Source organism: Conger conger, chromosome 5, assembly GCF_963514075.1.
Source record: "Conger conger chromosome 5, fConCon1.1, whole genome shotgun sequence".
NCBI classification, from domain to species: Eukaryota; Metazoa; Chordata; class Actinopteri; order Anguilliformes; family Congridae; genus Conger; species Conger conger.
The window spans coordinates 10,836,217-10,862,158 of record NC_083764.1 but is presented as its reverse complement, the minus strand read 5'-3'; the positions used below and the strand labels follow the sequence as shown (position 1 = coordinate 10,862,158).

At 38.3% G+C, this 25,942-nt stretch overlaps 1 protein-coding gene across 1 annotated transcript; it reads left to right on the top strand.

Moving 5' to 3' along the window:
• The first annotated feature begins 11,814 nt into the window (after positions 1–11,814).
• On the top strand, positions 11,815–17,024 carry atf3 (activating transcription factor 3). Its single transcript, XM_061242906.1, has 4 exons — positions 11,815–11,942; positions 13,501–13,748; positions 14,575–14,682; positions 15,441–17,024. Exons 2-4 carry the CDS (start codon positions 13,509–13,511, stop codon positions 15,696–15,698), a joined length of 606 nt encoding a protein of 201 aa, XP_061098890.1. The 5' UTR covers positions 11,815–11,942; positions 13,501–13,508; the 3' UTR covers positions 15,699–17,024.
• Positions 17,025–25,942: the final 8,918 nt, after the last annotated feature.

Below are 25,942 nucleotides of genomic sequence, written 5' to 3'. Positions count from 1 at the left end.
GACCAGGGTTGCCGACCCCTGCACTAGGCTATAGCCTGCCCCCCACATACAAGTAGTGATCAGTGAAACCCTTGAATTTGTCTGCACAAAAGCAAATGATAAACTGTGTGGTATAAGTTAACCTTTTTGGGTCTTGCTCATCAGGAAACAATTGCATGGTTATAATATTTAATTATTGTTGTGTGGGGTCAAAAGCTTCATTCTATTTCCCAATCTAGCATGAAGTTCATATCACCTCATAAGCCCATACAATGACACAAGACAGCACATGATTTGCTGATTAAGTTGCACAATGTTCAGCCAAACGTTTGGTCTTGAGTTTTTCCACATTCCACTTTGACACAGTTTACCCTTGGCAAATGTAAAATAATACCAGTGATGTAATTGGATATCTAAAATAACTTGTGAGTGTGTGTGGGAAATAGAGAGATTTTCTAATGCAGTGTATATATGCATTTCATTTCAGTGTATTCATTTTGTGTATTATGTGTCATTGTTAATGATTTTATTGTTAATTGGACGAGAGAGAAGGAAATGGAACATGATGGTACAGCTCATTTTCCATTACTGACTTCCTGGAATATTCTGAATGCCTAGCACACGATTGTTATGCATCCCATTCGATATAAACAATAGGTTGCTACAGAATGGCATTTGGAATAAATGTGTGAAATGTGTTCGTATAGGTGTGTACAGTATGTGTTCGATGCATATGTACTTGCCCAGGGTTTTACGTTCTCAGAATTCTACGCTTTGGATATCGCTTGCAGACTTTATCACAACACGGGGGCAGTTTATGTTTCCTGTATGGTAAGTTTTTTTACACAACATAATATCCAATCACCTGCCTTCTCTGGAAAGTACCAGGCATGGCTGGTATATTTCCTACCCCGTGTCTTCACCCCGGGCCACGCTCTATCTCCACCTCATCCTCTTGGTGTCCTCTTTACCCTAAATGACATGGATTTGTTCTTTATATCCAAATTGTACGTTTCATAAACCCGCTAAGTTGATGACACGTGACCCCCCTGGTCTCGCCAACACCATCCTACTTCATTTGCTTGCCAAATCCTTGTCCTGTTATGACCTTTCAATAAATTTGCATTGTTCTTTGACATCCCTCTCTGAGACCCCAACAATGTCAGTGTTCCTGTCACTGGCAGGAATGGCTGAGTTGCTCAGTATCTCAACCACAGTGTCAGAATTCTAAGAAAGGAATCAAAGAACATTCTCTGCAGCGCCTGGTCCAGGAGTACTTGCTGGGTGGACTTCCTGCTTGAGCAAGCAGACCACTTCTACGTACCCAGAATGTTGGTGCCAATGTATCACCCAAAATAATATTTCATATAAACCACCATGAAATGCAGCATTTTCAGATAACTTGTAGTCATCTGATTTAGTAGACACTCAGTGACCAATTTATTAGGTAGACTTGTACACCAGCTTGTTAACGCAAATATTTAATCAGCCAATCATAATCATAATGTGGCAGCAACTAAATGCATAAAAACATGAAGATGTGATCAAGAGGTTCGGCTGTTTTTCAGACCAAATGTCAGAATGGGGAAGAAATGTAATCTAAGTGACTTTGACCGAGGAATGATTGTTGGTGTCAGACTGGGTGGTTTGAGTATCTCAGAAATTGCTGATGTCCTGGGATTTTCACACAATACTGTCTTTAAAGTTTGCAGAGAATGGTGTGAAAAACAAAAAACATCCAGTGAGCAGCAGTTCTGTAGGCAGAAATGTGTTGTTAATGAGAGAGGTCAGTGGAGAAGGGCCAGACTAGTCAAAGCTTACAGGAACACAAATAACCACACATTACAACAGTGGTATGCTGAAGAGCCTCTCTGAACACATAACGCGTCAATGCAGCAATGCAGGGTTAAGGGCCTTGCTCAAGGGCCCAACCGCTGTGCGAATTTTATTGTGGCTACACCAGGGATCGAACCCCCGACCGGGCATGTCGTAGTCATGTACCTTAACCACTACGCTACATGCGTATAAGTGTAAAGTGCAAATAAAGTGATCTGTGAAAACATTCATATTTTAAGAATCAAAATTTTGATCATGGTCAATCCTTTTTATTTATGCTCTTTTTTTCTGTATATTATGTATTATATTATGTAATACATTATGTATATTAACATTGCTGGAATGTACTGTGGCCGAAGGGCTATGGTTTATAATGTATAGTGTTTCACGGATAATTTAGCTGACTCATACCACAATAACCTGTGTAAAATACCAAGCTGTTTTCCTGTTACAAAACATCAAACAAAACTCTGAAATGTAAGTTGGGGACTTTTCTGTAGAAACCACCGGTAATAATGCCAGAAGAATGTTAATTCACATGAAGGAATTTAAACAAAAGCTTTCTTCAAAAATCTTTTTCTAGGGAATATTACTTCCTCTCACCTGGTAGATCATTGGCACACTCACTCACTTACTACTTACTACTTACTTACTTACTAAGTAGATTATTTACTTACTCAATTGTATACTTACTGACTCACATACTTTTGAGAAAGAAAGATTGGCCAGTCCAAAACCTAAAAATTCACACAAAAACAAAAAGCAATGGCATAAACGACTCAATTGTTTAGTATATGGTGATCATCTGGTTTCATTTATGTCTTTGCGGTTGATTCTTCATAGCTAAAAATGGCAGTAAACATAAATATATTCCATAAGGTTTCCCACCAACAAGTTTGCTAAACAATTCTCCCTGGAAAAACAGAATGGTGCTTAGCATTTTGTTTACATTTTATATTTAATATTTTATTCATGTTATTTTATTTGTATTGGTACTGATTAATACTGAAGGTTGGATTTTAAATAAATACAATAGATATTTTTTAAATGGTTAAATTTCAGATCAGATTTGGCAAATACATTTATTGTCTATGTATTTGCCAAAAATATGTATTTTATTTTATATAAATATAATTTTACATTTCAGTCCTCGGTTCACACCACCCATAGTGCAACATCATTACTTACACAACATAATTCTTAAATGGGTCAAGAAATTACACAAATCATGTTTAAACCAAGAGTGGAATATTGCACTGTTGCTCAGCAAATTAGTGTACTCACTGTCACGTGAGTATGAGTCATGCAGTGAAACCGCAAACTCTGCTTTCATGTTCCATGCGACTATGTTAAAAAACGAACAATGGAATCTCCACATTAAGCTGTACATGCTGAAAGGCTGTCTGAATCATGTTGAAATGGCCACTACAGATGCAAAAATAATGGTGAGAAATGCTCAGATGATGATCCCTCAGAAGTCATGTGACAAGGCTGACGAAATGCCGCGGTCAGATTGTGCTGTTGGCCACGTTTCAGAGTGAAAAGAAAGTGGCAGTGTAGAGGTCCACAATGGTGTTATTGTCTTGTGGACCTGGTAAATATGCTGACTAACCGTGAGTGTTTACACTCCAGCTATCACATGACTTGTGTGCATTTTCTGGTGATCTACGAACAAACAAAAAAAATCCCCCAATCACATGGCTGTAACCTGTGAATCAGTCCCATTTGGGCTCGGACTGTTTGAAATTCCAAGACATGTTATGATACCTTTCTGTAAAAGGTTACTCAGGTTTCTCTAAGTGTAAAACAGCCATCTGCAAATAATCAGGGACTCAGGATAAGCTATCATTTTCCTTCCTTGTTCTATCTTTGAGTGTGTATGAAAGGCACATATTTACATAGCAATACACATACTTCCTGTAACACGCAAACACTAAATCTACTGAATTTTGCATATGCTATTTGATGCTATATGCTAATTGATGAATTGAAAATGTAAATAACTGATTTCCTCATGGCATGGGACATGCTTACATTTTCTATAGGATTAGTGTTGTAAATCTGTGACTGGTACAGCGCAGTTGGCAATAATAATTTTTATTACTTTATGACTCATTATCACGCCCCACGTTTTAAATGTCAACTCCAAGGTTTCAAGGTGACTCACACCAATTATGTGTCCTGATTCAATAGAGATCAAACTTAATTATTGTGCTTTTATACTTGTGCATAAAAATAAAAAAGTATGTACAAGCGGACTCAGAATCTGGAATAAAGGGCACGTTAAATGACTTTAATGTTACTTTTCTCTGAAAATAAACTTGATAAATAATAGTAGGCTGCATGTGATAATGTCGCATTTAAATGACAAGTTGCCCACAAAAGTTTTTTATATATACTCAACCACCTCTACTTTCTATTTTGTGGCTCTGGCATTGAACTACTTTTCTCACAAGACTGTGAACTTGTGTCTTAACTGCATATCACAGCGGGAAATTAAATGCTCACTCAGTAGAGCAGCAATACTGCACTCTCATTGGCCAGTTGAGCCAATGACATCTCTCATTAATATCATTACCTATTCATCACGTGACATGATGATGTAAGCTTTAGTCACACCACGGAGTAGGGAGGTGATGTCACTTCTCCTGATCAATCCGATTGGCTCAAGGCTTCGCAGTCTTCCACCGGACACAGTATCAGTTTTATAGCACGAGTTTACAAACAATCACCTGACTTACTTGAGATGATGTCATCCTGCAGATTATGAAGTACAGGAAACCTGACCTTGTGGTATATGTAAAATGTATAAAATACAGTATATTATATATATATAAAAGTAGCCTATATATAAAATCAAACAAAAATCAAGGAATAACATTTTCTAAATGTTCTCAAATATATTGATTATTCTGATTATTATTATAGCAGGTATATGTGGTACACAACATCCTTCTTCATTTATCACCACTTTCTTTCATGCACAACTTGCTTCTACATGTTTCAAACCAAAACTTTAAAATTCCCAACCCAGTATAAAGCACCTGTGTCATAAGAAATCCCACGGAACTGGGTGATCTGGATTGTTAAGTCCGACTATATTATACATGTATTTTTAAATATTATGAATATTGACTAGCTTTTAGATCCAGTTATTTGTTACACACATCATCAAGTTTGTATACATCTTGGCTGCATATCTCGTTCGTAAGGAGAGAGTTAGTTGGTATGCGTCTGCCATGTTAACCACCAATTTACACACTAGTCCAAAATAACACACTACATGATGCGCTCTTCAAAAGGAAATGAGGTCAGAGTTCCTGAAAGGCCTGGGAGTCCTGTCCATGGCTTTCCCGCTGCTATCTGAACGCCTGGAATGAAAGTCCGTTTGGTGGTGGAAGGTTGCTATGGCTGCAGCCCAGTAAACAAGTACACAATCAGGCCTGTGTTAAAGGGTTAGTAGCGAGGCAGTGGACCAACTTTATCCTGGTTCTAAAATAGCTATGACCTATTCTGTTCTGGACGCATGAATATAATAAAGACACTCCAAAACTATTATTTAGAGGAAGTCCTCCTATTGGAGTCTGCTCTGACGTAAAGATAACATCAGAGCTAACTCTAGTATGTAATATACTGAGTCACTGGACCTATTTTTACACCAACAACTACTTTTCGCCTACTTCCTTCGTCTGCCCCCTCACCATACAGACTTCTCTGGAGCCCCAATTGTGTTCATTAAAAGGGCAAAACCAGGCCTGGTAACTGAATAAGAATCAGAAGTGAGACTCAGTATTACAGTAAGGATGGCCTTCAACCAAAGCCTGCTATGTAAAAGAAAAGAGAAATTTAAACAAAGGTAGAAAAACATTTTTTTGTTTGTGTTCTTTGAAAGTGAACATATCTTGAAGATTATTCAGTTCTTTGCTAGAGGGAGGTCACTAATGAAACTTGAGTTTTACTCAATCTTCAAATGTGCTTAGTGTACTGCTCTGGAAGTCTTCTGTAACTGGGAAGTACAGGACATTAATTATTACAATTGCAACACCAGTGTGAAAGTGCTTAAAATAAAAGTCTATATACAGTACCTATTCATCATTGGCTACACAAATCATTGTATGCTTTAATAGATTTCCTCATTTCCAAGAGGATGGTGACCAGGGCAATTTTTACAAACTCAATAAACATCAAGGGACTTCTAGAACATACTTTCAAAAATATTGAAATAGAATCAGTTTAATGTAGCCTAATACCGTTCAAATAATCATGTAAAGATTTAACTTAATACTGAATAGCGTAAATGCTTGTAGTATAAAGGAGATGTATTTTTGATACTGTACAAAACTATTTCAAATCCAATAAACATCACTGACACACTTATTGATTACACTTAATTGAAACATATATGCAAATTATAACTACGTCCGCATGTTGTAATTCCTTACATGTGTTTAGTAATACCCGAACTGTTCAGTATAAACGTCATTTGATCTAGAATACAGTAAACAAAGGGCTAGCAAAAATATTAGCCTAAACGATGGCATGGCGTGATAATGGGTCCATGGCAGGATAATGAAGTTTAGACATAAACGATAGGATATCAATGCAATACATATAATCAAAATAGATATATTTACATGCATCTATCTAACGTTAGAGTATCATAAAGCCATATAAAGTTGTACCATGATTACATCATGCACAACCATTCCTGAGATAGGCCAAGCTACATTTTTATCGGTTTCAGAATGAGTCACGTTCTTCGCTTTACTGGAATGTGATGTGTCACTCGGATCGAAAGAGTAAATGATCACCATCGATCTCTCGCTCTTAATTAGCTGTACCTGTCCACAAGAAAACTGCCGTTTCCCTGCTCCGACTCGTTTTCCCATTTCTCAGCTGGTAAGCTTATGCGAAAACCTGGATGACTCCTCACTTCCCGGAAAGGATGACGTATTCTCCTTGTTAAAAAAAAAAAAAAAAAGAGCTGAATTGATTTCTTAAAGAAATAGCATCATGTTACCAGACCACAACCTGTTTGCCTGCTTTAAAAACACACCCTCCACTTGTTACTAAATATAATAAATTATGTACGTTTTTTCTAAAATACATAAATACATTTTAAAATCATCAACTTCTCTTTTAAGGCTTATAATGGGACTTTATCCTTTTATCGCCTTGCACTATTATTATAAGCGATTCTTATTATTATTATTATTATTATTATTATTATTATTATTATTATTATTATTATCCATCCATCCATCCATCCATTATCTTAACCCGCTTATCCTGAACAGGGTCGCAGGGGGGCTGGAGCCTATCCCAGCATACATTGGGTGAAAGGCAGGAATACACCCTGGACAGGTCACCAGTCCATCGCAGGGCACACACACCATTCATTCACACTCATACCTATGGGCAATTTAGAACATGCAAACTCCGCACAGAGAGGCCCCGGCCGACGAAGATTCAAAAAAATGGAAAAACTTCAATTTTGCTTGAAATATATTCATAAGAATATAATAGCAAGTGTTCCTTGATGAACATTATGCCATGCCGTAAAATAAAAAATAAAAATAGGCTACTGTAAAAGAATATGATAATTCGGAATAAATTAGATCAAATTAATAATGTATTTTTATTTAATATATAAATATTGCATTTATTTATCCAATATGTTATTGGTAAATAGAAAGGCAATTAAAAAGTTCAATAAATTTCTTACTCAAGCAATGGTAGGCATTCAGACTTGCACAACCCTGGTTAATTATTGCTGTTAGCAGGTTGAGGGAATTAGAAACAAAAGGGAAAGCTGTGTGTCTGTGTCAGTGTGAAACTGATAACTGATCAAACCCAGCCCCTACTTGTGTGAGATGAAAGTCAAGAAGAAACTGAAGGGAGAAATTAGCCGAGCGCATGATAAAAGAGCTGATGAACTGCAAGAAAGGGCACATAAAAAACACTCCTCAGATGGTGGGTGTTTTGGCAAACAGCCATCCTCATTCTTCACAGTGCTTTCGGGGTCAAAATTGGACATAATTATGCTCGGAACAGTGTTACCTAGGACATACGGTAAAACAAATACAGCTAAGTGATAAAATTATTCATAGTAACAAAAAAATATATTTCAGTGGCTTATGATTGATCTTCAAAACAAAAAGATGAGCTTCATGAGTGTTTATAGAATTCACAGTATAACACTTAGATATGTAGGTTAATCGCTATTACTAAAAGATTCATGGTTTATTATTAGTTAGTGGGTCAGTTTTGACTCAATCCTTTTTCAGGGTACAGCATGACCCTAGACCTTTGAACACCTGTCAGTCTACATAGACTACAGAGCAATTACTTTGTGATGATTATAGCCGATGAGACTGGTGTGTTAAGATTCATGGAGTGATAGCTGTCAAATCGGATATCTCATCTCAGCTTAGTTCAAAGGAATATGTTGTGTTGGATGACTGTTGGTTCAATGAAAACCATTGGTACATTACAAGCACACTGTATAACCACGTTTCCAAATGATTGGTGTGTTTTTCAGCACATTGCTACAGAAATTGTTCGTGACAATGTGTCAATTCAACCCATAACCCATACACAGGTTCCCACTTGATCAGTATACGCCATTGGCTCATTACATTACATTCAATGTTTAGCAGGCACTCTTATCTTGACTTAAGTACACATATTATATTTTATGCTCGTTTATATCGTTGGACATTTTCATGGAAGCAGTTCATGTTAAGTACCTTGCTCAAAGGTACAAGGGCAGTGCCGCAGCTAGGAAACAAACCCACAGCCTTTGGAGTTAGAAGCCCAGTTCCCTGACCACTCCAGTCTGTCACATCCTACCTGGTTTATGCGTATCATCAGAGAAGCACACACACTTGAGCTGTAGTTCTCCTGGTATGTGGGTGTACAGGCAGGGTCAGTAGCTATGTATTTTCAGCCCCAGGACAAAATATATTGGGCGGATCCGTGACAAAGTGATAAACATGGCACGCACACACCTGGGTATATGTGGAATAGCAGTGACTGAAGGACCACACATACCCATTCCAAATTGAGGGGGCAATGAGAAGCAATGATTGGTCATTCCACAGATCTGAATTTGTTGTTTTAATACACAAAGACAAGACATGTTTAGCTGAGCTATAATCTGTGTAGCAAAATGAAATGATTGCTTGTCATTTGTTGTGCCATTTGGCTTGTCTCCATGGTGGTTCTTGATCATGTTGTTTTCAACATATATGAACCCCATGTTCACATGGTGAAATATGACCTATTCTCAGCAAACGCCCTGTCATAAAGCCTATCCATTAAATTTTAGACCCTAATTCAATATTTTCAATGTAGAACCAACCTGTCACTCATCAATAAATTGGTCTTTAATGGTCAATAATGTTATTCTACTTCACAGTCCAATAAGACTGTATTTCTTCAGTCTATACCACAAGTTTTTACTACAAAACGAAATAATTCACTGTATTAGATATGTGACACTTAACTTTGATCATGACTTCTGATTTCAGTTTCAGGTTTTTCAGTGAATTTAAAAAGACTCATCAGATAATCTTTCTATCCTGATGGTGTACAATCTTATTGTAATGGTAGGGTTACTCCAGAAAGAGTTCAATTTCATGCTGAAGAAATTACATTTCCTGGGTTATTCACTGCTGTTAAACTTGAGATACCAGAGGACAACATGAAGGTTAATATGGTTTTATAACATGCTTAGTCATTCCTTTACATCCGTCATCATTTCTTTACTTATTAGCACCAGTGAAACTCGTAGCTGAGGTCAAATATACCCAGGATATATTTTGTTTCTTTATCTCAATTCCAAACAATATGACTTGCCCTTTACCACTAAATATTTTTCACAGATATTTTTCTTTGTTATGTTCAAAATCAGGCAAAAACACATAAAGCAAATAAATATAGGTGATGGACAGCAAACAGAAACACAGAACAAAAACTACATTTACAGTGGTTATGAACTATAGCTCTCAAAAGTGTCATTCCTCTTTTTAAAAGTTTTAAATGGGTCAATTTGTAATGTAATACAGATACTGTTTAGTTTCTGTGCAGAAAAAAAACTATGGTTTCAACTATGTCATTGCCTTTGTTATATTTTAACATGAGTAAACAGACAAATAGGATTTTGAGAACAGAATGTAAAATATTAACTACTTCGCTGTCTAATACACTGTCCTTCAGTCACTTTTTAATTGTAGCCTGGTGCCCTCAACCCCCTTTTATGGAAAGTCAACAGTGCAATGTTATGAATTATCTGACACCGCACCTAGGTAACGTTGTGTGTGTATGTACACAGACTAATGCAACCTTTGGTTTAACGGTTGTGGGTGGTGTATCGGAAGTTTCCAGAACTCAAAGGTAACAGCTTGGATTAGAATGGCGGCACACTACAGCTGAGATGCCCACTTCACATTTGACTGAGGAATGCTGACCCTGCCTATTGCAAACTCTCTGAGTCCATACATTGTGAGTGTGTCCCCAGACCAAGCAAAAAGCCAATTCCAATTAATGTTCTCTCGCTATGACTAACACATTTGTAATTCAGGAAAGTCCAAAGGCTCACTTTACATTGAACACACACCCAACCTACACTATCTATATTGAATGGGGGGGAGGGCTGGCCCATTTGTTACTCTTTATTATCGACATTTTCATAAGCATGTAAAGTTGAAGTTGTGAATATAAATTTGTTGAACAAAAAAAAAAAAAACTTCAGTAAAACTATAATTTATAGTGGACTATGAATTTTGTTTTAAAAAACATAAATTGATTGGTGTCTTCGCTGAGTCAAATGATTTCTTCTTCCTCCGAACTCATAAAACTGCCAAATTCTGATATCAAAGTTTATGGTACTGTTGTAATCTTGTGTGAGAGAAGAACATTCAAAATAAAAAACATCCTTTATCAGATAGCAGTCAAAATGCAATATCTTTCTCTCCCTTCTGGGTTTTATCAGATGGCCTAGTTTTGAAGTCAAAGAACCATTCCACAGATGTTATGAATTATTATTGGATTTTCCAGTTGACTTATCAAATTTCCAGTACAGTACAGTACAGTGTAATTGTATTTTAATTAGTATTTATTCTGTGAAAAAGATATTTCTACCCATAACTGGAAACGGCCAAATATACTTGTGTCACCGAAAAATGTCAACTGAAGTCAAACTATTATGCCCTAATAAATTACTGTATTGAATTAATTACTATATTATATATTTGGTCACTTATATCATTCATTTGTCGCTATGAAATAAAATATATTCCCAAATGTGTGTTTATATTAGTACAATCCACCCTCCCATAGAGGTGTATGGATCATTAATATTATTAATTAAACATTGACTATAAAATGAAACAATAAACCACCTTGAAAAAAGTGCTTATTTCCTTCCTTTCAAACACCTACAGTACATGGCAAGTAATAATCAATAATATCTGTAAAATGACTGTTCAAACACAAATTGAAGCACATTACAGCAGCCTACCTTAACATGTTCCTCGCCCTCTGATGACATATATGTTAACAAAAACAACTGCAATAATAATAATAATAATAATAATAATAATAATAATAATAATAATACAGTTCTACTCATTCTACTAATAATATTTCTATTAATATTAGTGCCTGTCAGTCCCTTATTCTACGATCCACACTGAGATGCACCGAATAGATTCAATCCCTCTCCCTCACTGAAATTGTAGCAGACCTTTTTTTTTTAGAATTACATTCAGTGATGTAGAGAATACCCTGGAAAGCAAGTCATTAGCCCAGTGTGTCATTATTGGGTCATTAGTGCAAAATGTTACAAGTTGAATTCCCTCTGAGAATAGTTGTGCGCCTGTCCTGTTATGGTGTGTGTGCTCCAAGGGTTTTCTTGCATCATCGGGAAATAAGCTTCCCCAATCGCTAGCCTATAAATAGAATGACGTCACGCATGACCAGCCCTCTTACTACGACTCTACCCCATATAAACGGGTGATGCAACTCTACGCTGGTATCTGTAAGTTTCCCTTCAGAGTAAACTGGAACCGAAGTAAAGCGTTTCGTGTTCTCCAAATTGCCTTAAACGTCACACTAACTTGAAGGTAGGTGCGATGGAATTTTGCTAAAGACAGACTGTTTTCTAGAATCGTTGTAGAGGCTAGCCTACCAATTCTCGCTGCTTCTACAGCGGCGGTTAATGTAACCATAGGCACACTGTAGGTTACGGCAAGGCAATGCTGGTTCATTCATCAATGAAAACGTGTTTTAAGTGTACGTTCGTGGCGGCGGATTTCGTGATTTTTTAAATACTTATTGGTGTGTTGCTTTGAAGTTGGGTAGTTCATGAGGATACATTATATGATGATTATGTTATTATCTCACACCGGTTTCTCCAATAGCCTACTTGACCCATAGACAAAATGTATAGGACTTGCTACTATTAAACCTACAAGTAAACACATAGTAATATTCGCTATAACGTTAAATTCCTGCAGACAAAAAGGATGATTTCCAAAATATATGAATGTAGGCTAGCCTAAGCTATTTGTGAGCATACCGTTTATGACAAACTGGTAGAATAACCAACCTTCATCAGCTGAAATGGGGCAAGATTAGCTATCGGTGTTTCGTTTGGAATAGTCTAACATTGCCTCATTCTTAGTCTAAGCAAATGTGTTCCAAATTGTATCTGTGAGTGAGGCATTCGAGTACAGGTGGGTGTACCAAATGGTAAATAGAACGATTTCACATGCTTGCTTGCATAGGCTGTTCGGGAAACTTTGCTATTACAGTAGCCTTGTGGACGACTGAATTAAATCTCGTCTAGTTAATTAACGGATTTGATGTCTAATTCGAGAGTAGCTCGATCCGACTGCGGTGCGCTAATATCACCAAACTGCTACACCAGTCAAATGGATTGCCTTGAACGATTGTTCTTTGCGAACTGTAGGCTACGGTTAGGTTACTTGATTGTAGTCGTTATATTACCCATGGGCTATGCATTTTCCACCTATGACCAATCAGTCCGAGTCCAAACATGTGCCCGAGTAGATTGTTCACGAGGTATTCTGACTCGATGTTTTCTTCAAACGCCTTGTCACGGTGGGCACTAATCCTAATCCAAATGTAGCCTATATTACAATGTGGGATGTGGAAGCGTGTGAGTAAAACGTATTATGCACGAGCAACATAGTGAATCAATGTGAAATAATAGGCTGCGTATTTTTTATGTCGGCTAAAGGCATACATGGGTATTTTCTTATAGCTTTAGGGAAAAAGCATACGTATCCTAGTTCCCCGCAGTCTGACATTTTAATGAAACATGAGGATATACATTAAATATGATTGGGTTACCTAGACTTCATCCACATAAAATAGGCTGACACATATTATTACACCATCCCCATTAATTAGGGTAGCCTACCTATCAAATTGATTTTCGCATAGAATTGAAAGATTTATCAACATTTCAAGCACTATTTTAATTGTTTCAGTCTAAACGTTATATTGTAGGCGAAATGATTTGTGAAATGATGACTCAGTAGTTTCAATAATCTGCGAGCTCGTGTCTGATGAATGCAGATTTTCCATCGTGACGCAACGGCATGCCCTACTTGTTTATGTATTGCCGGCATATAACGTGACATTTCCCCCTTTTAGTCACCATAATGATGCTTCAGCATCCTGGACTGGGTCCCTCGGAGATCAGCGCGTCTGCCTTGGTACCCTGTCTGTCTCCGCCGGGCTCACTTACGCTGGAGGACTTCACCAACTTCACGCCGCTCGTCAAAGAAGAGCTACGCTTTGCTATCCAGAACAAACGTCTGTCGAACGGACTGAGCACAGTCATGAGCGACTGCATCAGCTCGAGCTCGGATAGATCCACCGAGCCCCCACTTAAGAAGGAGGTAAGAAATTCGAACTACTTACTGAGGGTTGCTGTTATGTCAGCCACTTACGCTGCGTTAGCCGTTATATGTTGCTAAATATTTTATTCTACCCAATTTTAAAGAATAAAAATGATAATATTAGCCAACGTTATTTTGTGCCAGTTTTGAAATGAACTGTTGTCTATCGCAATCATCTTAGAATAATTTGTATTATAACCTACCATAACTTGCCCAGACATGCAGAGATTGCCCAAGGGCAATTTGATACTATTTTTACTCGATAATCTGATTCAAAGAAACCGATGTGTAATATGTGTAATATAACGCATGTGTTTAATTTCCAATGCACTTGGACTTTAAGTTATTCATAATAGAGTGCAAACGAAATACCTATTCGAAATGATCTCAGACTGTTTTCATGTTCAAACCTGTTCTTCTATAATGTAGTGGTGTGTAAACGTGGAACATAAGAGGCAACAAAAGTTCATGTGCAAATCCGTTTTAGCATACGAATTGCTTCTTATTTCAAATAATAAATAAAGTTCCTACATTAGCCTACATGTAACATACGTTTTTTTATTTATTTGTACTGTTATTAATGAAAGTCAATCAACAAGCATCCCATTAATTTCCCAGTTATTCATATTATTCATATTATTATTATTATTATTATTATTATTATTATTATTATTATTATTATTATTATTATATGAGCCTATAACGCAGAGGTTGAGGGTTCTATCCAAGATGGGACAATGCCACTTGTACTTTAAACCTCAATTGCTTTGGTAAATGGCAGGTTGTGAAAATGCCTGAAATGTAATTGATTATTTGTCTATTTTAGGTGACCACAGCAGACACTGACAGGAGGAAAAGAAGACGAGAAAGGAACAAGATAGCTGCTGCTAAATGTCGGAATAAGAAGAAGGAGAAGACTGATGGCCTACAGAAGGTGAGACATTTCTGAGAGTTTACCAGTGGGACATTGAAAAGTATTTAATTTATTACATTGTGTCAAACGAAATGTGAAAGTAGTTTCACCTCAAAGACCTTGGTTTTGCTTTTGGATTTGTTTGACCAAAGGGCCTATACCATATTCTTGTTGAAAACACTGTTTATAACTTCTATAATAATAGATGGTATGCTATAAGTACTATAATATACCATTATAACAAAGTGTTTTGTTATTTCATATACACAGTAAATGGTCCAGTGTTAATTCTTAAACTCTTAACTGAGTACAGAGTCCAGTAGGGACCATACTTAAACACTGAACATTTTACTGTGTGCTGAAAATGCATTTACATAAAATTCCATTAATTAATTGTGGGAGGAGTGTGGTACCCTATAGGTTCATAAAATTGTACCCTGAGCCAGCAATGTATAACAAATGTGTGCCTTGTGGAAGACATACTTAGGGGGCGACATGGCTCAGGCAGTAAGAGCAGTCGTCTGGCAGTCGGAGGGTTGCCGGTTCGATCCCCCGCCCGGGCTGTGTCGAAGTGTCCCTAAGCAAGACACCTAACCCCTAAATGCTCCTGATGAGCTGGTTGGTGCCTTGCATGGCAGCCAATTGCCGTGGGGGTGTAATGGGGGCACCCAGGGATTTCTCCAGTCCTTTGTTGCCTCCTTTCAGACCCATGGTCAGTGTAGTCAGTGTCCAGGTGAGGGGGAAGAAAGCCTAACCACTCTTTACCTGGTTCTGCTCAGGAGTCGGAGAAGCTGGAGTCCATCAACTCGGAGCTGAAGGCCCAGATCGAGGAGCTGAAGAACCAGAAGCAGCAGCTGGTCTACATGTTGAACCTCCACCGACCCACGTGCATCGTCCGGGCCCAGAACGGCCAGACGCCAGAGGACGAGAGGAACCTCTTCATCCAGCAGATCAAAGAAGGGGCCCTCCAAGGCCTGATGCTGCCCTCCCCCGTGCTCACCCACCCCTCAGTGCCCACCTCGTGTGGGTCCCACTGACTCACAGACTGCAGGGGAAGCCTGGCCCCCCTGGCCGCTACCTGCTGGTGAAAAGCCCTTCCGTCAGAGCACTTTCCATTCGTAACCTTAGCGACTGCTGCCGACTCAAACCCGGGACTGACATCACAAGGTGATCCTCCCTTCCACGTCCCGAAGTCACCGTGTGACCACAGCGCGTCAAGGAACCATCATGGCACTAAAGAAGAAAAAAAAGTTTTTTTTGTTGATATTTTTTATTGCTATTATTATTACGATTACAATCTTTACTTAACTTTTACACTTTTGTCTGTGGTTACTCACTGTGTGTGTTTGTCTGAAGTGTTGCAAACGTGTGATTTCTGGCTGTCTCAGAGAGCAAAGGGCATTGAGTTCGTAGGTCAGATGATTGTTTACGCAGTGAGAGATTGCCTGTCTAGTTGAATGCAAGCACTACACTGGAGGATCTTCCTAAGGAACGCAGTTTGTACTGAAAGATTGACGTGTCCGGGAGATGATTATGATGATGACGATGATGATATTGTTGACTGTTATTTATGTTATTGTGTACTTATGTGAGACAGAGAGGCCTTGCCTCCCCCGTCAGGCAACTGTATGAGTTCTTGCCCTGCGCATCTTTTCTGCTGTGTCCTTTGTGGCTTTCAGTGGAAGCTGCCTCACTTTGCCTATCAGAAGCTGCTACTAATCCCTCAGGAAGTGTGTGTGTTGTAGGAGCCCCAGCCATGCAGGTGACGGTACATTCAGACGGCAGGATCTCTTATACGGCACAAGCGCTAGGCTTGCTCGCTCTGAGGCTTGAGGGTCAGCATTTCCACAAGACAGAGGCCTGATCCTCAGGACCACACAACACCAACACCACCACCCTCCACCTTATGGAGTGAGTGCATGCGCATTGCCAAGCCAGTCAGTACTCTAGCCTATAGAGCCCTAAAGGAAGATGTTAGGTTTGTCGGTTTATGGATCATTAGTATTAAAAAGCTGCATATTACAGGCCTGTGATGTCGTCCTCACTTTAGGTTGACATTGAAGTGAGGACGATTTCACGTAGACTCCACAACAGGAAGGGAATTGAAGAAAGCACATATAGCTTTTTTTTGTCAGAATTATGAATGAACTACCGCCCCTCATGGTCTATAACAAGAGCTTGTAATACATGTATTCATTGTACCATGTATAGACTATTGTTGTGTTTGATAAGTCATAAGGTATCAACCGCTGTATTTGTGGGCAGTGTATTTCAGAGCACACACTATGCTGAACTGTTGATCTTTTATTTCATATGTTGTGAATACAACTGAAATAAATGGCTTCAGGCTGTGTTCTCCCTGCCAGGGTATTGGCCCTCTCCGTAATTTCACTGTCTGTGATATCAACACGTGTCCCGTTGCACAACCCAAACACTTTTGAAACTGTTGAGAAATCCTCCAACATGGTGGATGGATTGCTTCACAGCTTAAAAGCAGAAAATGACCAATGTTGCTGTTCAACAGTTTGTTTCTGACTATAATTGTAAAGGACATACAGTACTATTCTCCTGCACAACTTAATGAGAGTACGAGAGAGATTGTGTATGTGTATGTGTGTGTGTGTGTGTGTGTGTGAGGAAGAGAGAGAGACGCAGGCGTCAATTATTTGTGTGTGTGTGTGTGTGTGTGCTACTTGTAATGTTCTTTGATCCATTACCCTTGGAACATGAACATCATAAATAACATACTACAGAAAATGTAAAGTTAAAACCTAAACCTCTGCAATGTGATATAAACACTGTTTTTATCGTCCTTGTTGTACCCTGTGCTATTATGCCTTGTTTTATTTAAGCTGTTCATGTTAAAGTATTTGGAAATATGCTATCGGTCAGGCCAAGGACTTGAATAAAAACAAAATCATCAAGATTGATTCAGGTATAATTCTCATCTCAAACAACTCAAAGAACATTCGTCATTTCTACTGTCTGTGAATTGGTTTTTGATAACTTTGATAATAAAAAATAAAAAAACTGCATTTAATTTATGTTTTGGTGCTTCTTTTCTATTGTTGTTGGATGTTTTTGGAATGACTGAAACCAGAAACTATCTCTTCAAGACAAAGGTTTTCACATCTCATACTGACAATTATAGACCGAACTTTGAAATAGACAGCAATCATCAAAACATCCTCTTTGCCTTTTCCAGCGCAGCGGAGGCTGCTCATAGGCACGTCTGTGCATGTCTACTTCCAGAGAAGCCAGCAGTGTTTGGGCAGAAACTAACAGCCTTCTTCCTGCTGAGATTAGTCATATGAATAGCTATCAGATGGGTTGAGCTGTTAAAGATAGTATATGAGACAAAAGGAAAATTCATTAGATATGACAAATGTTATTTAGGTCACGTGAGCTAAGATAATTTTTAATAACCTCCTACGCTGTGTTTGTATTTAAACACTTTGGTGGAACACAGGATGAGTTCACGTGAGAGCAAAGCAGAAAAAGGCTTGTCGGGGCAACACCTTATCCGTTCTTTAAAGCCGTATGTTTCATTGACTTAATTTCAAATTAATTAAATCTATGAACCCAACTGATTATAAAATATAATAAATATAATAATCCTATTACACATTGTAAGGGGCAATTATATGGAATTTTGCATGCTATTAACAGCAAGTAAAACAAAAAATGATTAGTGTAAATGTTTTGATGTGTTTGCTGAGATTTTCTCTAAAATGAAGGTTTTCAAATGGTGGTGAAATTATATTTGTTGAAGGAGTTGAATCTTTTCCTGAGGGGTAGGTACAGGTAGGATGGTGGATTTCCATAAGGTATCCTGGATACAATCAGGAAACGGTAAGAATTAGAAGGGCAAAAAATTCGATTTGCCTGAATGAGAGATTTCTGTCTGGGAAGTCAGGCATGTCCTAAACACAAATAATCACATTTCACCCATCAGTATGGGGTTAGGTCGATGGAAGGGAAACGTCAGAAAAACTTCCTTCAACAATTTACATGTTTATTTACATTTGTTTACTTATTGAGGAAATGTTTGCCTTTCCAAATCTAATGAATGTGTTTTCACAACGAATTTCACATATTTGGGCAAAACGATGATAGTAAAGATAAAAACATCCCTGGAAGTAAAAAAAAAAAACTACCTAGGGGAAGATAAAAACTCATTTTTTGACCGAGTCAAATATCAGAATAACTTGTCTAAATCCAGGCCTAAAGCGAATAAAATGTTCCTTCCGCATTCTTCAGTGCTAGAGCACATCCTTCTCTGTTTCCTTTTCCTGGTACTCATGCCCCTTCCCCCCCAACTCATCCAAACTCACGGACCGCTCCAACCGAACCCCCGCTCAGAGGCTGTGGTCTGTTGCAGCCCTGAATCCTGAATCTTACACACGCTTCAAAACATCCTGGAGCTACAGATTCATCACCCTGCCCCTGAACTGCATACTCTACACCCCTCCATGTGAACCTTCTACTCTCCCTGCTAGTTTAATACCAACTCAACCTATTGGATATACTGTAGATTTGCTACATTTCTGTTATACCCTTTCAACCTTTACGTCCCGACAGCCATCACCGGGGATCCATCAAAATTTCTTCCCACCAGGGCGTTCTTTCTCACACCGTTTGAGGGTTTCCTCCCCAGTGAGTTGTTGGACCTCATGTGCTATCTGGGGGCTTAGAGCTGGTATTACCCTCTGTTTCCTCCCGTCTGTGACTCTGTAAAGCATCTTTGTGACTCAATATCTTCTGTCAAAAACAACCATGATACCGATAAAATTGAATTGAATTAAATATTTTGCAATTGGGCCCATCTTTCTCAACCAAGCCGATCATTGAGTCATGAATTGGTCTCTGTGCTTCCCATTCTATTGTGAAATATTGTCTTACATAGATACTCACTGTATTAATAAAGGAAGAAGCACATTTGTGACAAGTTCAGTTTTGGTTGAGGTTCATTGCTTCCCGCTGTTTTGTGAACCCAGGAGGATGTAGGATGATTGTAGGATAATGTAGGATAATTCCTACATCAGAGGTAGGCGGAGATGGCCATCTTCATCTGGTTTCCATGCCAACTTCTGGCCTTACATTTCTTGATAAGCGCATGAACGAGAGCCAAGTCAAGTTTCTGTCCCCTAGAAAACACAAATGAACCAGTGTTCATATATATGACCAATTAACTAATTTAGCCAGGGTAATTGGTGGAAACAAAAACTAATATACACCCCGGCCCTCCAGGACCAGAATTGCTGATCCCTGATTTATATGATGAATGCAATTGTATTCAAAATTGTACATAATTATGCTTTTATTGTTTTCCTTTTTAATTTTGCAGGTGTGCCGGCAAATTATAACATTTGAGCAAGTATAGGGTCATGTATAAAAATGCTAAACAGCCCTGATAGGCTATAATTATGGCCAACATGGCTGCAGGAGAAACTCCTTGGTGGTTTTGATGGAGATGCGATTGTTTGGGTGTGGGAGCTAATGTAACCCAGCCAGTCATGATCGTTAAAAAATAATCTCTTTTCTCAAACTCTATATGCAATGGTTGTGTTCAATTAACTAAATATAGTCACAGTTATCAAAGTTTTTGTAAAATTAGATTTATAATATAAATGAGAGTGCTTCCCTGGATCAGACCTCAGTTTTTTAAAGTAAAACAGAATTTTTAAATATCAATTTTTGAATACTAGTACACATTATGGGGCTGAGATATTTCACTCAGATTCTAGTCTTCCCATCTTCCATGCAGTAAAGGCCTGTTAAGCTATTTGGACATTTATGAAAGCCCCCCCGCCAAATAAAAGTGATTTAATGGACGATGCTGTTTTTCGGAGTTTCGGGTGATGTAAGACAGTGACCACGCCTTGTCCTTCCCAGAAATGACTGAGCTCTCAAGAAACTCTGTGCCCCAAAGTTCAGGGATATGATGCAACCATGCAAACATCAGCTAATCGAGAAATGGCATCCGTGACCATTGCTTTGACCATTGGCCCAGCCATGCTGTGTTGGAGATAATCTGGGTAAGAATTCATGACAAAAAAAGGACAAAAAGGGAGGTTGAAGACAGATACACTTTTATCCATGGCTCTTATGGTTACCAAGGTCTTGACTCCATTGGCTTAACATGTTTTTTCGCCAATCAAGACCTTAGAATTACAAAGTTCTAACTGACATTTGTGACAAAAATGAGTTGGCATCATAAGTAACTGCATAACCCCACATTTTTGGCTAACATCATACACCAGTGACAAACCTGAGCAAGCTTATACTACAATAGTATTATACTTACTGGATCTTGTAAATGACTTAAGCCATCGCAATGGTTTATAACTTCAGTAGAAATGAGAGGAAACAACTGCATTTTACAACAGGATTAGTAGCTGGTGAACCCTGACCGCCATGTGAACTCTGAGCAAAATGTGAGAGGATGCAACTTTACTTGTGACATGGAACCTTGAATCTTACAAAATAAATCAATGTGCCAAACAATGGAAAAGACTGGGGGGGTTTTTTACAATCAGTTTTTTAACAATTACAGTACCATCACTAGCTACATTTGACATACAACTCACCCCATAGCCTGGCTGAGTTAAAGTCATGTTCACTTATACAAATGGTCTGTTGCAGTAATTACCATACAGAAGCTCCACATGCTTCTAGTTGCTTCTTTGCTGTAATATTCAAATTAAAACATAGATAATGCATGAAACATACCTTATAATTAACCATAAGAAATGTTTCATCATGTTTGACAATTTAATAAATCTCATTAAAAGTAATATACTGTATACTTTACGTAATTTATACAAGTTCAAAGTTGCACAGGGCCTTTTTCCTTTTTTATTATATTTATATTATATTTTAAAATAAAAAGTAATCTTACATTAAAATGTGAAGAAATGTGTCATGTTTAACGTTGTACCATTTAGAGATCTGATTTGCTTCTGTTCACTTAGATATTAATTGTGAAAGGCTGTTCGACCAGGGGTGCCCACACTCCACTGAATATACTATATAAAATAAAATTCATCTTTTGGGAAAAGATAGGTGAAATATTGGTCTAATTGTCTAATTGTTTGTACAAGAGGTTCATATGCAGTATATTCAGGCCAGTAACCTAAATTCCTACTCTTCTCCTGTCTCATGGCTAGATGGCATTCCTTTTCAGTACAATGTAAAACTGCTCCTCGATGTCTCATCTATCTTCAGCGCACAGAGGGAAAGGAAATGACTTCTGTTACGTGGAAACATCCGTTTTCTTTTATCAACACTTCCACTGTGATGCCATAGCCATAACAAGAAACACCCCCAGATGTTGCAGTAAGAAACAGGAAACAATAATTCCCGGCCCTCCAGCGACAACGTTTCTTGTAAAAGTCAGTTGTTCTTCACAGTCCACGAACATCTGATCTGAGTTTATCTTTGGAATGCTCATATGCAGTCAAGCCAGTCCCTTGCTTGCAGCGGTGTATCACACAGTTTGGGAGGGCGAGAGCTGGAACACCCACCAGCAGAGGAGCGTGCAGCCAGCTGCCAGCACAAACGGAGTTGCGCAAATATTGCACCATGAACCACAGAGACCAGATAAACCAGAGTCCCTGCTATTGCATCATGAAGGGATGTGGCAGGTGTGACCTTCCGGCCAGGCAATGAGTTGATTGACTGGAAAACATTACAAAAATGTAGTAAGTTCCTTACTCAAACAGCATAAAGGCACTTCATTATTCCCTATTTGCTCCAGGGCACAATGGCCTTTGTACCTGGCCTGTAAAGGGCAATGAGACACACCTGGGCGTATTAGTAATCAACCTCAGGTGTGCATGCCTCTGATTGACATTACACTACATAAGGGAGGGAACATGGGACTGCATAACTTTGGGATAAACAGTTAGCGGTTGATATCCCTGGTGTAAAATCCAGCTATGACACCAGCTTGAAATTACCCACTGCCAGCTGTTTCAAAACATAGCTTGAGCTGGTCAATCCATGTCGAATACGGTGCTGGTCTGAACTGGTCAACCAGCTCCCAGCTGTTTCAAAACCTAGCTTGAGCTAGGTTTTAAGTTTGCCTGTTGTGTTGGGGAGACATCGAGGAGCAGTTTTACATTGTACTGAAAAGGAATGAGACAGGAGAAGAGTAGGAATTTAGGTTACTGGCCTGAATATACTGCATATGAACCTCTTGTACAAACAATTAGACAATTAGACCAATATTTCACCTGTCTTTTCCCAAAAGATGAATTTTCATTTATATAGTATATACAGTGGAGTGTGGGCACCCCTGGTCGAAGAGCCTTTCACAATTAATATCTAAGTGAACCGAAGCAAATCAGATCTCTAAATGGTACAACGTTATACATGACACATTTCTTCACATTTTAATGTAAGATTAATTTTCTACAGTTTCAAAATAATTGCAGGGATGACATTGATTTCAATGATTTGACGCACAGTCCAGTTTTAGAAGGTTTCAAATTATGGATATGCTGAATGAAGAAACATAAAAAAAAATTACGAACATGTTCAAACATGTGGGACAGGTGGCTTAATTATTTATTTTCATGGGAATGTATTTTTTTTAGAAAAGGAGTTGGATTGGACAGGAACTGGAAGTGCACATTTAAGGTGAAACACTAGTATCAGCACAACAGGCAAACTTATGGAAGAGCCACTAGAGGGAGGTAGAAAATCACACTGTGCAAGTCAGAGTGTCCTACTGTATGATAGTAGTTTTCTGACAGTTCAGTTGGGGTTTACTGTGATGCTAATTGAATGGCAATCTAGATTTTACTTTATATAAAAGTACATGGAATGTACTTATTTTACTTATTTACAATAAGCACTGGATAATATTCATTACACATTCAATCATTGCACAATTATTACAACTGTTTTTTTTATAAACACAGAATAAGTGTATTATTTTGCAGGGTTATGCAAAGTCATGTTATGACACGTTCATGTCGTTTGCATATGAAATTTGCTTTTAACGCATTGGGCGCAGCCCTAATTGAGAACATGTCGAGTTCTCTTCAAGACAGGTACTGCAGTGTATTGAAGTATCGATGTTGTGCTCTCAGGGCTGTTAGATATATTTGGTGATTTCAAAGTGAGAGGACAAAACTGGAAGAGAAAATAAGAAGTGCTTGCTTTGGCCTCTTAAAATGTACTTATTGCAGCTTCCTTGCAGAAGTGAGACACAATGGCTAATCTGTGGTCACAAAATACCTTGCATACATAGAGTATAGCATGGTAAATGAAGACAGGGAGATGTATTGTCATTCACGTGCGAATATATATTTTCTCCTAGTCTTTCATTATATTTTGTGTATTTCTGAATGTGCATTTGTTTCTTGTCTTACACTATATTTTGTGTATTTCTGAATGTGCATTTGTTTCTGGTCTTACACTATATTTTGTGTATTTCTGTATATGCATTTTAACTGCATGAACTGCATCATCAAACATGTTGCCTGGATCAGAAGTTTCAAGCCAGTTGGTTGATAAACTGAAGCCCAAGCAATTTTCAGCCTACCTGCTAGCCACATTGACTGGCCAGTGGCCATATTTAGTGAAATTTATATTTGATAATGTTTGGTCTTGGCTACCATTGTGCTCGTGGGATGCTCATCCCTGTTGGACTGAGGGACAACTACACACAGGTACAGATGATAATCAACTTACTGCTCTCTTGCCACTGGTGGATAAATACTCGCTGAAGGCAATTATGAATATATGAGCAGCAATAATGCAAAATAACATTAGCAAAATAACCATAACATATTCCTGTTCTGAATGGTACACAGATTATATATCAGAATCAGTAGCCACCAAGTAAAAGTTTTGTCGATAAACACGGCCCAGAGTTGCACGCACAGAAATGTCAGTGTCTTTACTGAAGACATATTGTTCATAAGTATCTGTATGCCAGACACCAGACAGGGATTTTATTTTAGCACATGATTTCTAATAAAGTAGCTCCTGGCTTCCATGCAGCATGACCCAAAGTCAATTGCATATGGTTAACCATACAGCTCCAATGGTTTGTGGTTACTGTGCTGTTAAATTCTTACAAAAGCTGTTCTGCTTTTGCTTATAAGAAAATACTGCGAGCCACACTAATGTCTAAAATGCTGTTCGAGTAAATAAGCAGCGTAAAATAAATTGTTTGGTTTATTGGTGCTACTCTGAGCGATTCCACTCATTGACACATTTACCTTGCTGTTTGAAACCTGCAAGGAGGCTCTGGAGCCTATCCCAGCATACATTGGGTGAAAGGCAGGAATACACCCTGGACAGGTCACCAGTCCATCGCAGGGCACACACACCATTCACTCACACACTCATACCTATGGGCAATTTAGACTCTCCAATCAGCCTAACCTGCATGTCTTTGGACTGTGGGAGGAAACCGGAGTGCCCGGAGGAAACCCACAGGAACACGGGCAGAACATGCAAACTCCCCACAGAGAGGCCCCGGTCGACCGGGATTTGAACCCAGGACCTTGCTGTGAGGCGGCAGTGCTGCCCACTGCACCATCCGTGCTGCCAGATTTAATTGTAAAAAGTAACATATTACTGTAAGCAATTTACTCCTTTTTACATAAAAACTTGTTCAAGGCTGTCTGAGATCAGAAGCAAGGAGCCAACCAAAGTCTGCAGAAGAACTGTGGCAAGTTCTCCAACATGCTTGGAACAACTGCTGATTGTCTTAGCCAACGCTGTCCTGCAGTTCAAAATGTGATGCAGTTTTAACGCCGAAGGGTGGTCACAAAAAATATTGATTCAGTTTTTAACTATTCTGCCAAATTACTCAAATGTAATGTAAAAAGAATAGTTATTTTATTTTACCTTTCATTGAATTATTTTTGAAAGAATCTTATCTGTACAGAATGTTATACAGGTGCCTCAGACATTTGCACAGTACTATACATCAGGTCAACTCTATTTCAGTCTAGACAGGAAGACAGGAAGACAGGAAATGGAGAGCATTCATTAATTTAACCCTCTGAACAGTTCAGTGACAAACATTCAAAACATACGAAGAGTTTCATCGCAAAACGCCATATATCCATTTTTTGGATTTTGTAACTGATTAATGGGGCAAAAATGTACAATAAATGATTCAATTATTTCAAATAATACATTATTTTAAATAACATATTTTTGTGCATTTTTGGGGGAAAACTGCAATGCATTATTTTATTTTTGCAAAACAGTATAGTAACATGCTATAAATCCACACATGCAATAAAATTAATGA